Raw genomic sequence first — 17,111 nt, forward strand, 5'->3', positions numbered from 1 at the left:
GCATGAAAAAAGAAATAAGAACTCTATTTTATGTGAAAACTTGGATCAACGTTTTTTCTGATTCAGAGCCCCGTCACTAAGTCACCAGGAAACTTCCTGAAGTTGGCTGCAATGAAGAGGATGAGAGATGCTGGTTGGACCGCGGTGACCAGCTGTGACAAGAAGAAGAAGAAGAACAGCGAGAAGATCTTTGCATAAGTACACAAGTTAAATGACAGATAAACTGTATTAACATAGGTTTTGTAGTTGATACTCCAACTTTAATAATATGATATATAATATCAAATAGACAGTAGTAATAATAATAATAAGTTTATTTCTTTACATGTTCAAGAAGTGTTGTTCTGGGTCAGTTAAACAGTTCTGGTGGGTGTTCATATTTTATCCTTTAAACCTCTGATGTTACCTGATGTGTTACTGATGTTTCTATGTTTAGTTTATATTGTTGGTATGGGAAAAGGTGTATGAGTTATGTTTTACTATCCTAACATATTTATTTGTTCTAGTATTGACAGTGATATGAGTAAAAGTGTTCAAATTGATCAGGTCGGCTCTTGTTTGAATGTTTTCATCATTTTCCCGTCCTCATGAAGAATTTTCTCTTGAAATTGGGAGATGAGGAAACTTGGTTGTGTGTAGATTATGTTTTAAACGGTAGTTAACTGTCTCTGCTTATTGAAGGAACTCGAGGCGAAACTGAGATTGGTCTTCTGGGACTGTAGGTACATTATCGTCGATGGGATGTCCTTCATAAAGTCCTCCAGAGATTATGAGCGTATCGTCATCTGCTACAAAAGCATCTGTAAAATATAAATGGGTATTATTAACTAATCATACATAGAATAGTTGGTATTGATCCTGTGGTGAACAGGGAGCTCCTTACCCGGGAAGTCAGAGTTGTTTAACGGCTGATGCAAGTATTGGATTCTTTGTCTGCATCTGTGATACATGAATATAACCAGTGACAGGGCAAAAACTCCCAGAACGACGCTGAAGACAATCGTCATGTTCTCTTCTGAAATGTTTAGTCCTAAACCTGGAAGCACAGTAACATAAAAGGTGATAGAAGTTAATAAAGACATGGATTAATCAAACTCTCATGATTAAGGCATTGAACCTGATATGTACCTTTGGTGATTCTGTCCACTGGATGTGAAGTTGTTTTAACAGTGCGAGATGAATTTGCACTAGTAATCTCTGTAGTACCAGGTGTACTTGTGTAACCTGTTGTGGTCTCACTCGCTGGCACTGTCAACACAGTTAATGTTGGAGTGTGAGCGGCAGGCGTGCTGGTCGTCAGGGAGGAACTGTTTGTCAGAGGAGTCATGATGGTAGTTGACTGAGAAGTCTGCGGGTGGATTGTGGTTTTTTCGAGCGTTTCATTGTCCCAGGTTGTGCTGCTGAACGGGGCTGTTGTGTCTTCATTCACGTTTGAAGCAACAGTTGTGTTTACACTGGAGGTCGATGACATTTTTAATGCAGTTGTTTGTGTCATGCTTGAGACAGAAGGTTTCACTGTGGTGACTGGGAAATCCCCTTTTTCTGTTTGCGCCACAGCAAAAGGACTGGCCAAAAGGCAACAAGTCAGAGCAGCAAAGAGGGGATCCATGTCACTGAGCCCTGAACTGGAAAACAAAAACAACACGTGCTGAAAACACTTTCAGGATAAATGCTGTAAATGCTGCTCTGATGGAACATCTCTCTCCGTTATTGTAGAAAGATTCAGTCTAAAAAAAGAGTTTTGCTCACTGGTGACATAATGCAGGGAAAACAATGATTCAATCACGGTACTGTGTGTAAGAAGATCTCATTCTTATTTACGTATTTGCAGCAGGAAACAACTGTACACACTGAACGTGACTTAGCACAAACCAAGAAATTACATAACAGCCGACTCGTGTCTTTTGTGGAAACATTTCTTATCTCCCTCTTGTGTGAAATTTTGATAAAGTACAAACTTTAAAAGACTTTTACATAGTTCATTCACTGATTTTAAAAACATCAAGGCTCACCTCGTGTCCTCAATTTGACTGAAAACAGTCACTTCTTTCACTTCTTTGGCCGCAGTGAGTCTGCCTTCATGTCCTGGTTGACTCTCCTCTACTTCCTATAACCATGAAACGGCTGAGTTGATTCGCTGGCATGGTGGCAGGTAAAAGTGGGCAGGGCAGTGCTTTGTAAACTTCCTCTTTTGTGTGTTGCCATGGAGACAAAGGGCACGGTTATAACCTAGACCAAAGCTCAATCTCTCTTCTTCTCTCTCTCTCTCTCTCTCTCTCGCGCGCTCATTTCAAATACATTTTGCAGCCCAGAGTAGAACGAGCTGCTTTCTCAAAGCTTTTACTACAGAGCACATGTATATTTCTACACTTGTTGTTGTGTATTTTCTTTCACAAACATACATTTGAATACAGTAAACAGTTTGTACAAAATATTTATTAAAAAGTACAACTTGGGACTTTTTTGTACATGTTATTAATTTGGGTAAGAAAAATTCTGATAAAAAGAACCAGACAATGAACATATAGTCAGAAACATAACAAATGGGCAACAATCATTTTCCAGTGTGTCAGAGTTAGAATGAAGTGAAGCAACTCAGCTTTCAGGGAGAACAATGGAAGAAAGACAACAGATCGCGGTGTGATGTGTCTGTGTTGCTTCAGGTGCCCTTTTGCCCTCTATTGTTCTGATAACATTTACAACATATGAAATCTCTGCTTTTATTGATGATGTTTTTGAAGAACAGTGCAGAACATTTCTCTGCTATGTCTTGTTTTTTAATCGCCTCAGGTATTAAGCAGCATAAGTGCACAACTTTTTACATTTTAATTGTATTCGATACGTTACGATAAGTTCAATTCCAGTGTTTGAATTTTTTTTCACAAATATTTAAATAAAAAATCTCATTCTCATATTCAGCAGCATGTTGAAACATAAATATGCACAAGCAGGTAGTAGAGTAATTTTCTTTCTTTTTTATCAGCACAATTAATGTAGAAAAATAAAAATGAGAATTCTCCATGATGAACAGTACATTGACAGAGCTTCATTACAGCTTGGTGGATTTTTCAGCTTTGATTTTCAAATCGAAGTCGTCCGCTTTCATATGAAACTCTGTTGAAGCCTTTTCTGTGACATCTGACACCTGTAGTGGGTTAAGAACATTAAGAAGCACATCAATACCATGACAGACTCCGCTGTAGTGTTGTGAGAAACATTGACCTGACAAAAGAGACAACATCTTACCTTTGATTTATTGAAGAAGCTGAAGCAGAATAGGTCCCTCCTCCTCACAAACAGATCAGAGTTCAGCTTCTCTTGTTTACATCCACCTTAAGAACAGATTTATATGCCAGTAACTGTTTTACAGTAGGTTATAACTTGAAACATTTACAGGAGAGCAGCTTTACTGTTTCTCTGCAGTGGAAGTGGAGGGTAAAGCATATCTCACCTGTGACCATGCTCACCAGCAGACCACACGCAACTGTGGTCAGTGTGCCCAACGGACACAGGTAGAGGTAGGAGATGGAGTACCAGGAGTCGGCCAGAGCTGGTCTGAAACTGAGGAAAGTATTTGAGTTCCCTGGTCAAACTATTCCTTTAACTTTATAAATATTACTGGTGGTGATAACAGCGTCAAAACCATGTTTCAGCAGTTGCAGCTGAATTTGAAGTCCTTTATGAAGAAGTATAGCAAGTGATTGGAAGAGATTTGATTTGACTCTCGACATTAGATTAAATCATGCTCACCCTGATGTTCTACAATTGTGACACCAACATTAAGGCAAACATTCTGATGTTTGAACTGAAACTGAAGCTTTGTCAGTGAAAAAGTATTTTCAGATCTAAATTTAAGTGTTTGCATATTCAGTCAGCATTAACTTACTAACTGTGACTGTCATGTTTAAACGTGAGAAGATGAACCTTTTGTTTTCTGTCACATGACTCACCCAGGCTGTCCGGTCACAGCCGCACTGGTCCAGGGAGCTATCGTTGAAGAGTTGTGGCTCACTGTGCTGTTGCAGCCCTCAGTGCTGACATGGAGAGGATTCGTCTTCTCATCTGTCGGTGGGTAAATCTGGCCTCCGATCCCCACCCACAGAGTCAACACAAGACCAATGATCATTCCCAGTAGTCCTCCCTGAAAGGTAAACATTGCTGCAGTCAAATATTTCACATACATTTTTCTTAAATCAAAGCTTCTTTGTAATGTCAGGGGGCGCATTTGTTCTGGTAAATACTCAAGTAAATACCCACCACTGAATTAGATGTTCGGAAAAGCATGCCCAGCAAGTAAAGACCAAGAAGAGGCCCGCTGATCATGCCAAATATGGACAGAGCTGCCTGAAAATAAAAAAATTGTCAGGAGAATTGTAGTTCCTTGTATTCACCCTGGGATGGTGCTGTAGAGCTGTAAATTTGTTTTACCTGCAGAACACTTCCCATCACAGAGGCAACTCCAGCCATTCCGATACACAGGACTCCATAGAACACACCTGTGGAGACATGAATTATACATGTCATTATGAAACTGAAATTAAAAGAACAATCTGATCACAACTTCAAAAGTTTGAGCTACTTGAGCCAAATTCTGCACATGAAAATTACAAAAATAAATTTTTACAGAGTTTTCCAAGCTGAATTGTGCAGCAGTTTTTTTATTTTATTGAAATCACTATCCTGCAAAAGCATAATAATCTAAACCCATTCATAAATCAAGTCTTAACTTACAAAAGCCCTAAATATTTGTTCTTTTCTTCGGGCATATACGCAGTAATCTTAGTGATAATATTGTTTTGAGCATGTTGTCGGGAGACAGTACATCCTTAGCAATAAGTAGACTTGTTGTGACAGTGTTGTCTGTGCAGGAATCTGTTTAATCACTTTTCTTTTGTAGAGTTGAAGTGCCGGAAATAATTCTGGTCCATGTAAATTTGCTAGAATAATCACGAAACAGGGATTTAATTGGATTTAATGTGGTATTGTGTCATTCTCCCTCACACAAACCATTGCTTGAGTTATTACCTGTGTAAAACTAAGAACATTGTTGTATTATGTAAAAACAACATGACAAACCAAATGTCTTTATTACACAACAAAGAGTGTTGAATTATTTCCTGAGGCTGTATTCTGAGATAAATGCCGTTGTGGAGCAATGCTCTTGATCTCATCCTATCTCAAGTTCATTGAACTTCTGTGTTCTTGTCTGCACATGTTTGTCTTATTTAATCTACCTGATGAAATCCTGCACATTATTGAAACAGTCACTGTTTTTGCTTTGAGAAGTCTGTTTGTCTTGTGTTTCTGTAATGAACTAGATTTTATATTTGTCTTTGATTCGGTTGTAAATTGTGAAGCGGAAATGATCAGTGTTTAAATGATAAGATAGCTTTCTTGGCAGTCAGTAGAGCACCTCCCTCGACCAAGACCAACAGTCTCCGTAAATTCAATCATGCTGCACCAAATTGCACTTACTTGATCAGTCCTCTAAATATGCCTGACTTTTCATCAAGATCCATAAATCATTTCCCATGGAAATAGTGGAAAACACCAAAGAACTAACAAGCCTATCTCTCTTTGTTAAAGAAAGTGGGAAACAAACAAGTTCTGCCTAAATCTGTTGAGTCATTTATTGCTGATAAACAAGTAAACAAACCAACTAAGCAACGAACAAACAAACAGATGGAAAACACAACCTTCTTAGAGGATGTAATTATAGCTTGGTCTCTGCTGTCCTCAGCCATAGGAGTGTCTGCTGTAATTCATGGTGATTACAGCATGTATTCATAACAAGAATTAACTCTCCTTCTCATTTCCTTTCACTTCTCTATTGTACATGTTTTTTATTTTCATTCTCCATCAAAGTTTTTTATTCACAACTTACTCAGACCCATGTTCATCCACATCACTTGTTTCTCTGTGAGGTTTTTAAACACAGGGAGGATAAAGTCTTCCACAGTGACGGCAACCATGGCGTTAATACTGGAAGACACCGTGCTGAAAAACAACACAGTAAGACCGATTCATTTCAGATCAATTTAAATGGTAGATTAGATTAATGTCATGATGTTTAGATTCAGGTATTGCTCACACACTATCTCTTTACAGCTGTAGCTTAACAACGAATGTATTTCCTCTTCAACACCTGACTGATGTGAAATAATACAGTTGCCCTTCTTCTCCAGGCCTCACCTCAGAGTCCCGCTGTATGCAGCAGCCACAAACAAACCAGGGATTCCAGGGTAGATCGCCAAAATATCCATCACAAGGTAGGGCAGCAGCTGGTTTGCAGACACAAACCATTTCACTGTTATCTGTAACTTTTTTACACAATGTACAGCAGGACGGCCGTTTTATGGTGAGTTAATAGACTACCTGGTCAGGGGTGCTTATATCACCGTTTAGAAGAGGGTCACATTTCTTGTAAATGGAGTACATGGTGAGGCCAGAAAACACAGCCAGACTCACAGTTACCCACAAGCCGACCATGTTCACATACAAAGACCTGAGAGATGAAAAAGAAGAACTTGTCAGTGCACGAACCCTCGCTCACACTCTGTAATATACTGCTGGACTACGTCACAGGAACGCTCACATCTTGGCGTGGCCCAAGGTTTTGCAGGAGATGTAGCGCTGCACCTGGGACTGGTTGATGGAGTAGATAGACACCCACATCACGCTGCCTCCGACTACAATGGTCCAGAACGTGTGTCTCTTCAGAGGATCTGTGTCAAAGCTGTAGTAAAGATCAACAACACAAAAGAATGCGGAAAGAGACTTTGAGGGACATTAAACCATAAACTGACAATAATGTGTCACATTTAAGGCAACAAGAGGTTTTCAGCCCCGCCTGTTGGTTTGTTTGTCAGCAGGATTACAACTCAGCTACAGAACAGGTTTCCAATAAACTTGGTGGAAGGATGGGACATAGGTCAAGAATGAAGCCATTACACTTTGGAGCAGATCCAAGATTTTTTGTTTTTTTCACTTTAACGAGATTTATGTGAGCCTTATTTGACATTTGCCTCTATTTCTCAGGAAAGAATTTGTGGATCTTGATGAAAAATCAGGCATATGAGGGGACTCATATATATGATTGTGGACAATTTCGTGTAGATCCAAATAAAAATATGAACTTAGTAAATTTAAATGTGGTTTCAAAAGGGGAGTGCAGACCAGTTGCGTTACAGAAAATGATAAAAAAGTTAGATGTAGTTTGTTTCCCTTTGTCTGCAAACTCAGAAGACAGTAAAAACTCTGATTCAGGAAGCCCCACCCGTCAAACAAACTCCACTAACTAACTGAGTCTACTTGTGCACTTACTCAAACGCCTCCAGTCGGCCTCCTTGGCGGGAATCTTCCCAGATATTGGTCAGGCCTCCCTGCAGTATGGCTCCTCTGGCTATAACAGCCACAAACCCCGACAGCATTATCACCATCTGAATAACATCTGTCCAGATCACTGCTTTCAGGCCGCCCTGAAAAAAAATCCACGTTAGACATGGTTGAGTATTTACGTGCACTTTCTTGAAATTATTTTGAGAGTCACAGTCACGTTACAATGTTTATAACTGTATATCATCATGCAGACAATGGTTGCAGTTTCAGGAACAACAAACTCAAGCAGGTGGATGATGGTGTCCTTAAAAACCTGAATGAACCTGGAGGTTTTTGATTGTTGTCCATGATTATTATCAGCACGCAAAACACTTATGGTGCACAGATTATGTATTTAATCCAAAAAATGATATTCTGTAGAATGTACAGTACAAACCAAAGTGCAGTAGAGGATGCAGACTGCTCCGGTCGCCACCAGCACTCCCCACAGATTAAGTCCAGTGACTATTCAGGAAGGAAAAGCTTGTTATTCATATATTCAAATGCTGTATATAACTTTGATCTTTTGTTACTTGATGCTCAATTTAGGTTTGCTCTTCATTTATTGCAAGTAGGACACGTACATTCTTAGGTTTAACTTTGTGTAGAAGACCGAAAGAAAAATACTGGCTCAGGTTATGGTCAGTTGTTGTTGTAAATGGACTAAAATACATTTTCATGAAAAACTCAAAATTTGTATTCGTGAAAGACAAGTCTGTGGTGAATTTAAAAAACTTTAAAAAAGTGAAGCAGAGATTATCTTAAGTTCATAAGTGAATGACTAAAATAAGATAGATAATAATAAGAACATAACTAGAATCTTTCACTGCTTCCAAATGTCTCTCTTTGTGATTATTTTGCATAAATGCAGCCGAAATCACAATCAGTCTTTAACTTATGTGAATGGTATGTACGGAATAATTTTTTTACAGATATGAATCTTTTCTATGAATGTACACCGTCAAATTCTCATCATGCAGATTTACTTCACAGGTTAAAAAATGTTGATTTACTAAGTTTGGGATCGTGTTCGAACGTTACAAGCTAAAATCTTATTTTGAGCCCTTCGAAAAACAAGGAGCAGTAAGAAGTAGTAGAAGTAGTTTTGTTTTGTGAGCTGTTCTTCACCGTACTTTGATTTAGTGCAAGAGCTGGAGCGTAGATTACTAAACCGGTGTACAGCGCCTGGAAAAAGATACCACCATTAGTTGATTAGACAGAAGCACAACAAGCATGTGATTCATATTCAAGAATGAATTTTACATAAAGTCAAACAGAAAGAAGCAGCTGCTGTTTACCATGTTAGATTAACCACTTTATTCATCAAGTGTTTGTTTGTACTAGTTACCGTCTGTGCGATGTACATTGACGTCCCAATTATCCGAATGGGCCGACTAAAGCGCATCCCCAGGTACTAGAAATACAAGAGACAATGCAATCATCAAACAGCTTTAAAATGATGGATTGTGTTGTTTACATCTACTGGTTGAATCCATAGCTACAAAATATTAAAGCTGTTTGTTTCTTTGTTTTTGTTTCTTAATGTTTTAACTCCACACTTATGTAGAAAATACATTTCTAGCAGTTGGATTCAGTACAGCCCCATGAGCCCTTCATCATCCAACTATTGTGGATTCATCTGCAGCCTGTGTCTGTTTGTGTAGCTTTTTCAAAAGAGCATGTTTCCATTATTGAGCTTTGAAATGTAATACTTGAAAGTTATTTCATGCTGCATCTGTCTTACAGACTTTGTACCATTTTTATTAATTTAGATGTCTGCGGTGCCTCACCTCGTAGGCGCTGGTTATCCCCAGTCGGTAGAAAAGCGGGACAAAGATCTCAGCGGTGATGACAGACATGATGGCATAGGAGAATCCGAAGAGCCAGAAGGCAGCTCCAAACCGGTAAGCTTCAGCAGGTGTGCCGATGACCGTGATTCCCGACATGAAGCTGGCTGTGAGGGACATGGCGACCGGCACAGCTGTCATTTGCCGTCCACCCAACAAGAACTCGGCGCTGCTGGTCTCCTTGCGGCTTCGGAAGGCCTGGAAGAGACCGATGCCGGCTGCCCCCAAGATCGTGGCAGCAAACACAACATAGTCCCACACTGAGAACGTGTCCACAGGACCACCTGTACCAACCATGGTAAGTTCAGTAGAAGAAGCTTCCTTATACAGCGCAGATTCACCAGGATTCCTCTATTATGCAACCTTGCTAATGTTTAATGTTCTTCCCTTTAAATTGTCCTGAAATTGCTCTCAAGTCCAGTTGTTCATAAACCAAAACAAAAATACACCCTGAAGGCAAATGTCAGAAAAAATAGAAAAAAGCTGTTCAGCTCGTCTCAGAATCTGTCAACTGCCAGAAATCAGCTTCATTCAAATTAAAAGTTTCTCCTCAAACCTTTCGGAAAGAAAAGAAAAATCCAAAGATTTCATTGTTTTTATCATCTGCTAGTTGAGAGTATCAGTTCATAGAGTCTCTCCTGCTGATAGTATAGCACAAGACTACTTCTGGTCTAGTTCACTCTGACGTCAGACTATAAACATTTCTTTACTTGAGTTAATAATCCATCAAGGACACATCGGGCTGAAGTCACCCACAATTTCAACGATAGTAAAACACGAGGATCTTATGATGTGTCAGCGCTCATTGATATTGTCTCCGCTCCTGTTTACGTCCTCAACGTTTCCTTCTAAAACTCCAGGTTACTCAGTAGTCACCGGTTAAATCAGGAATCTCTCGGGGCAGGGAGGTTTAAAGTTTAGGGTCGGCTCACTTCTCCTGCTGTCATCATTCCTGAAGCTTTACTTAACACAGCCTCCAACACAACTTCAAAGACGTTTCTCAAACTTCAGAAAAAATGTGACGACTGCAGAGGACACAGAATAAGTAGCTTTAAAGCTGCTGCTGAAGTGTGATCACTTCTGATATTACCAACCTAATGAGGATGGTTCGTTTCATTCAAGTCATTCGAGACAGCATCAGCTCCCGTAAATTATTTGACGTTAATGAGAAATGGCTTTTACAGTTAATGTTTGTTAAGCTGAGCAGATAATGAGCAGCTAAGATGGACACTGAACTGGCTCAGCGCTCTTCATGTTTTCATGTTACAGTCATGATTTCACACTGTTACTAGTCACTGATACACCAGAGAAGGACAAGACATGCCAGCTATGTGTGTGATAAAAGATAGCGTTTATTTGAGGAGGAGTTTAGGAGTATTTTTCATAAGTGTTTGTCTGTAGGAAACTGATTCACCATGAATGAAGACAGATCAGATAAAAACTTGCAACAACAAGATAAGAAACAATCGCTAACTTCACAAGAGAGAGGTTTTGTTGACAATCATTAATCAAATATAAAGATAAGTCCCTGCTGTCTCAAGCTGTTGATGAAAAATTAAAGAACAAAAATCTGGTATTGGGACGTGAATTCTGATGGCTACTGCAGTAGTTTTTATTTTCTACTGACTTAGAGATAAGATTTGACAAACACTCTCCTTTTTCAGCCCTTATCATCTTTTTCACATGCACACAAGACATACACAGAAATATTCTGTTAAAAGAAGTTAATTTTTATTCAAATTAGAGACAGATAAGGTTTGTTTTGGAAAATGAAGAAAAACTCAGGTTAAACTTTGACTTTTTCCGCTTCATTAAGTAAACATTATTTTCAAGCAGAAGCTTTTGGGGGATGTTGTGACATCTAGTGGACACTGCTTCAGACTCTATGAGCCGGTGAAGAATCCAGTGCGTCATTCTTCTTGGTTACTGCATGACATGTGTTCATGAAAGACATTATTAATTCATGTCATTCACTTAATGGACAGGAAGTTTAGTTCTTCCTTTTCGTCACTGATAGACGATAACGGACATTTGCATAAAGGTGGATTATATAAATATCACATCACAGTTCAGACTCACAGCATCATCAGACCTGCAGGCCACAGCTCTCATTAAGGTGAGCTAGCAACCAATACTTCAGATGCCAAGCATTTGATCCAGTCTGTTACGTGATTGTCGTTTCATCTCTTTGTCTCTCTTTCCCCTGCAGGTTGAAACTGATTGGAATAAAGAACATAAGTTAACATGGAGACGACTGTGTTCAACTGCTGGCTCCTTTTTCTGCTGTTCAGCCCAACTGTTCCCATGTGTTTACCCACAGACTTCACACTGTATGTGGAGAAGCCCGAGTGTGACTTCTGTGTGGCGATCAACACGACGAGCTGCATGGGATTCTGCCACTCATGGGTATGTACAAGAAAAAAAACTAAAGAAAATGTAGAGAATACTAGTTTCTATTTAGCTGGAGAGGTTGGGTCAATGTGTCAAGGATTTGAAAATAGAAAATGTGAATTATGTTGTAAAATTGCTGCTGAAATTTAAGTTTTGAGTTCAAATATAGATGAATGAATATTTCCTTTCATTTTCATTTTTACAAAAAGCCTTATCCCAATCACTTCATCTACTGCTGTGTTGACATGAAATAAAGAAGTCAGATTAAAATGAAACCATCATGGCACATTTTTCCTCACCTCCATCTCAAATCAAAACTTAACTAGAATGGCATTTCTCCACCAAGGCCCAGCAGTCCTCTTATGAAACTTAAAATTCACTAGATACACATTTTTTATAGAATCTGCACCAAATTAAACACACTCATAAATATCGAACCCCTAAACATGCTTGTTTTTTTTGTTTTTTTATCAAGCTCCATAAAGGACGATGGTGAAAAATGCTGTATCGTGCAATGTTAAAGAAAGTGAAAAAAAATGTATTTCATGAGTTCTTCCTTGACCCACACCACATGATGCATGATCCTGCCAACTAACAGGCCAACAAATAAAACTGCTCAATGGAGGTTTTAATGTGCAGATGGGAAAACCTATGTTTGTGTGTGATGAGCAGGAACGCAACTTGAAGGATAGCTTTGGCCCACGCGTCGTCCAGAGAGGCTGCACCTATGACGAGGTGGCGTACCGCACGGTCGTGCTGCCTGGCTGTCCCGTCAACGCCAACCCTGTCTTCACCTACCCTGTGGCCCTCAGCTGCCACTGCGGCACCTGCAGGACCGACAGCGACGAGTGCGCACGCAGAGCCACCGTGGACAGACCGAGGTGCACCAAACCAGTCAGGCGTGTCTACCCGTTCCTCGGCCAGAGTGACTATATGTTCCCTTTGTGATTGTTTTATTTCCTTTGAATGTGTCACTGAAATGACAAAGCTGTAACCACATGATCCATGAATGTTCTGGGAAAAACCCCATCATCCTTTAGCTTGTGATGGCTACAGTCATGCCTGCACTGTGTTTACTGTCACCTATTGTACCAGCTGGTTTTATTGTGCCTGTGTAGCTCAGTGTGTCTGGGCTGCAGCTCTGCTTCTCAGTTTACTGCGGGGATTATTCCTGGTGCATATCTGTGGCAGCGGCATTATTTACCCTCTTGTATACGTGTTTATTTGTGTGTGAGTCCCAGACTTATTATGTTTACTGTGAAAGTGAATCTCTGAATGCAACTCAATTAAAGGTGAAGTCTCTAAATAGCTCTCGGACTAAGCTGCGCTTGACTTAATCACATCCTGTGCGGGACTGTGGCTTTCTGTTTGCTTCATAACAAACACAGGGCTCCTCCATGGTGGCACCTCCAGGTTCTATATTTGTCTCCACAATCATTCTGGGAAGCACATGGTTGTTTTCACACCACCTCCCGTTCAATGGATTATCGTGACTGTGTCAGACCACAGATATTTAGCACAACGTGTACAGAAGAGTCTCTGAACTCAAAACCTATATTTGTGAGATTGAGTCATTTTTGTGTCGCATCAAGTAGAGTGTAGAGTTTCTGTGTAGTTTTCCATTCTCAAAGGGACATTTGTGTAGACAGCTGGAGCTTATTTATAGCACCGGGGCTCAGTTGGAGAATGTATGATGAGTCCGTCATGTGACATCACTGTTTCATTGCTTTAATTATATTCTGTTATGTTTGTAATCATAGTTTTCTGTTGGAGACATTTTATATCAGTGTCTCTGTGGACAAATGTAACTGTTGCTTCATTGGTAGATTTTTCCTCAGAAAGAGAAAGTCTCAGTTTCATCAGCTACCATCTGTATTGCTCCACATTTCAAAAGGCCTCTGTGCCACAGATTCCTGACAAATCATAAAAGCATAATCCTTAAATCAACCTTGGGGCTGGGTGTGAGAGGTTGGATGCAGGGAAGCATGGATGGTAAACCAGTTCATCACATGCTGACACCGGTTCACACGATCCTGTAGCCTTGAAGAGGTTTGCCCAACTTCTTGCAACCTGACGCCATTAACCTTGAGAAGAGTCAGCTGACAAAATTAAAGTATTGTTCCATTCTGGAATTTGTAGTCCAGTGCCTGTGTCCTCTGCTTCTTTTCCCATGAGCTATATGGGTAAGATTACCAGATTACAAGATTAGGTTCATTTTACTGGAGACGTTTGTTTATACCTTTGTTATGATTCATACATAACAGTATTTGACCTTACTGCAACCAGTACCTTCTGAATCATAGTTAAAACACCCATGTATGCGTAAGAGATTGTAAATATTTGTATCCATGTTGTACCATTTACCCAGAGTCAGGTGACAGTGACAGCAGGTTAAGTAAGATAGCCCTGAGGTCCCTCTGCAAAGCCATGTTTTCCGTTGTTGTTTGACCGCAGGGACAACATGGGGAAAGCTGTGGTTTAACAACTTTTTACTGTTGTGCTTCTACATTCAAGTACATTTCACCAGTTGAAGTCCAGTCTGCAAAAAGCATTGCTACAAAGCCACATTGCCGTCGACTCCAAATAAGTAATTTTGTTCTAAAATGAACAGAAAATGTTAACATCACAAGAACAATACAATACAACAATTAAGAGAATACAACAAGTTAATTGACGTACAAAGATGTTTTCTGTGGCAACAGTTCAACAGTTTTTTAGAACTGTGTCGTCTATCCAACCATCTGATGTCTCCCTCCCTCATCCTGGGAGTTCCAGATGGAAATGAACCTTGTGCTTTATCTGGTGTGACTTACTTATGTCCCTGTTTTAAAGAAAATTAAATAAGATACATGGTCTCTCCTGTGTATTCTGGGTCTTACCCAGGCTCCTCTGCCAGTTGGATGTTCCCAGAAAACTTCCAATTAAAGGTGCCCAAGAGACATAATGTATAAAATATATGATATAATTTTCATCAGGTCAGGAATGTTCATTAAATGTTCTCATTATAAAAGATCTGTCTGGTGTGGTATGACTCTAACTGTAAATCCACATAACTGGAGGGTTATGCTGTATTCTTCTGTCAACAGTTGACCCAGCGTGACTCTAAAATCATGAGACTGTTATGGTACAATAGTTTGAATTCCCCCTGTCGAAGTGTTTTGAAAACCATAATACCCCCACAGATAAAGTGGAATTTGCTTTCATCAGCACTCCGGCAGAACCCGCCATGTGGTGCAGACACCAATCACTCAGTCATTCAGACGCACCGTACCCCTTTGTTTGCGTTGTGTTCATTCAACTTGAAAAAATGTGGGAATTTTTGAGCTATGCTATTGGCATAGCTGCCGGGAGGCCAGCGTTGATCTGTCGGTCGGTCGGGACATCCCTGTCATTCTAGACTGATCGTCTGACTTTTCCAGCAGGTTCACATTTTTTACTATGACTATGACTCCTGGCTGCATTGCCATGAAATTAGGTATATCTAATGTGCTCTGACATTGTGCTTTGTTGAATCCTTGACTTTACTTGTAGCGCCTCCAGCTGGTAAAGATAATGAATTCTTATGGCTTTGGTGACTTTTCCTCTAGCAGCACCCTATGGTGCATGGTGTCTCAACAGCTTGAAAGAATTTGAAATGTTGTTAAAATGTTCATGTTTCTCTTTGGAGGAACTCTGATAACTTTGGTTACAAATGTTTTTTTCTGTCCTGCAAATTTGAATTCGTCCTGTGAATTATTTTACAACCAAATATCTGTAAAACTATTAAAATTTCCAGCGTCCACTCCTGGCTTGCCAAGACGCTAACCTGATAACCTAACATGTGTTAGCATTTAGCTCAGCATTTAGCTCGCAGGACTACTAGAAATCCTAGCAGCTAGCACAGCTTTAGACTTCCAAAGACTATTTGAATGGATACTGTTGGAAAGTCATATCTGCACCCGTTACCCTGAGGTCATGCACCTCCTCAGAAAGTTAATATAATGCATGATGCCAATGATTGGACCACATGGTTGTGTGACTTGTCCGTGTCTCATTAGCCAAACAAATAACCAAAACATGACCTATTTCTGCCTCAATAAACCTTGTCATCTTTTTTTAACACTGTTATGCAACTTTTCAGCTTCAACTATGAACTGGCAGAAAAAAAATGTCTGTGGTTGTAATTTCAACAAGTACCTTCTTGCCTTTTGCTACCCACCCAGTTATTTTCAGTTGGCTAATGCTTGGTTGTGTGAGCACCTGTAGTTACAAGAGTCTTGAATTCAACAGGCTTTGTTATAGTCTGTGTTCCCACGTCAATAGATATGTTTCTAACCTTTATTTGTCTAAGGTTGACTGTGTTGCATTTACACAGTGGCACAAAATGAGACGCCTCATCCAGCAGATGCATGTTACACTGCAGCAGTTCAGAGTTAGATGTGACTTGCTTCGAGGACACGTTAACGATGCATAATGAGAATGGGATGAAACTTGTCTGGTTCCACACCCACGTTTATCCTCCAATGGTGGAAGAAGCACTCACATACTTCTTTAGGGCTGCATGACAGGGCCAAGAAGTAAATCAAGATAAAAAGATTTCAAATTATTGGATGTTGATAGATAACACAATCAATGTCTCTTTGTTATTTTAAGTGTAATTTCAGAGTTTTGCTCTTGGGTGAAGATTGTGGTTTGAAACTCACAGAGAATGACAGACACTTATTAAACAGCATTTGATAGTACAGAACATTAGACGAATCTGAGTTTGATGATTATGGGTTATACCACCTAACTGTGCATGTACGACATTATATTGAACCTTAGTTATATTTCTACTTATTAAATATTGTGATAATTAATTTTACAGTTTTATTTAGACATTAGATCAATGACTAAACATTGTTTTCACCTTCAGTTTCTAGCTTTCTTTCTTAAGTTTAAAAGTACTGGTTTGGATCTTTTCATTATTTACATTTTACTGATTGCAATGATTGAAAAAGTCACAAGATTATTGACTGAGAATAAATGTTAGCTGCTGCCCTGTCTTTATAATGTTGGTGCAGAATCAGGCTATAAAAAACTCTGTGATGTTCTGTTTGTGTAACTTTCCACCGATGAGACAGAGCTGCAAACATCTGGACTAAATAGAAAAATCCAGAACAGTCCACACACGAATGATGTCATGGAGCCACAGAGCTCAGCGTCTGCAGTGATCTTAATGCCATGATGCTCTCACAGACTCACAACGACTCCAGGATCATCGTGTTGGACTCTGGTAGTAAACAGTCCCGACGCCTCCGCGAGGAAAACCCCTGATTCCAAACATCGGACTTTGAAAAATACTTTAAAAACTTCAGAATGAGAGAACAATGGTGTCTTCCACAGTCAGTGCCGCACCATCCGTTTTGACTGACGCGTCTATCCTCCACTTAAACGAGGAGGCGGGTCCAGCGCAGCCAATCAACACCCGGCATGCAACACTGGCTGAATGCTGATTGGTGGAGGACTCGCCTGGCA

General features: G+C 39.8%; 3 protein-coding genes across 5 annotated transcripts in view; 2 read left to right on the forward strand and 1 right to left on the reverse strand.

The window, feature by feature from the left end:
- sycp1 (synaptonemal complex protein 1) overlaps positions 1–7,022 on the forward strand; it is a 14,457-nt gene extending 7,435 nt beyond the window's left edge. Inside the window, exon 36 of one of the 2 annotated variants that reach the window (XM_069532861.1) lies at positions 6,843–7,022. In XM_069532861.1, the coding sequence (XP_069388962.1) occupies positions 6,843–7,007 (165 nt within the window). In that variant the 3' untranslated portion in view covers positions 7,008–7,022. Of the gene's footprint in view, positions 1–66; positions 543–6,842 lie in introns of those variants that run through there. The other variant, XM_020096526.2, reaches the window with a different exon arrangement.
- Positions 2,417–10,071, reverse strand: slc5a8l (solute carrier family 5 member 8, like). Of its 2 annotated transcripts, XR_011244299.1 has the most exons (16): positions 9,168–9,892; positions 8,726–8,791; positions 8,511–8,562; positions 7,775–7,842; positions 7,324–7,478; positions 6,596–6,736; positions 6,376–6,505; positions 6,193–6,281; positions 5,885–5,997; positions 4,429–4,496; positions 4,258–4,344; positions 3,951–4,141; positions 3,452–3,561; positions 3,247–3,332; positions 2,908–3,145; positions 2,417–2,852 (listed from the first exon to the last, which is right to left on the reverse strand). XR_011244299.1 is itself a non-coding variant. In XM_020096507.2 (15 exons), exons 1-15 carry the CDS (start codon positions 9,519–9,521, stop codon positions 3,050–3,052), a joined length of 1,806 nt encoding a protein of 601 aa, XP_019952066.2. In that variant the 5' UTR covers positions 9,522–10,071; the 3' UTR covers positions 2,417–3,049. The 2 variants fall into 2 exon arrangements, 1 of the variants encoding a protein (XP_019952066.2); XM_020096507.2 differs by having other exon boundaries at positions 2,417–3,145; positions 9,168–10,071.
- Positions 10,072–11,208: 1,137 nt separating this feature from the next.
- tshba (thyroid stimulating hormone subunit beta a) lies at positions 11,209–14,627 on the forward strand. The gene is made up of 3 exons (XM_069532901.1): positions 11,209–11,340; positions 11,434–11,630; positions 12,288–14,627. Exons 2-3 carry the CDS (start codon positions 11,469–11,471, stop codon positions 12,561–12,563), a joined length of 438 nt encoding a protein of 145 aa, XP_069389002.1. The 5' UTR covers positions 11,209–11,340; positions 11,434–11,468; the 3' UTR covers positions 12,564–14,627.
- The last annotated feature ends 2,484 nt before the right edge of the window (positions 14,628–17,111 follow it).

This window comes from Paralichthys olivaceus, chromosome 2 (assembly GCF_024713975.1).
Source record: "Paralichthys olivaceus isolate ysfri-2021 chromosome 2, ASM2471397v2, whole genome shotgun sequence".
In the NCBI taxonomy this organism is placed as follows: Eukaryota; Metazoa; Chordata; class Actinopteri; order Pleuronectiformes; family Paralichthyidae; genus Paralichthys; species Paralichthys olivaceus.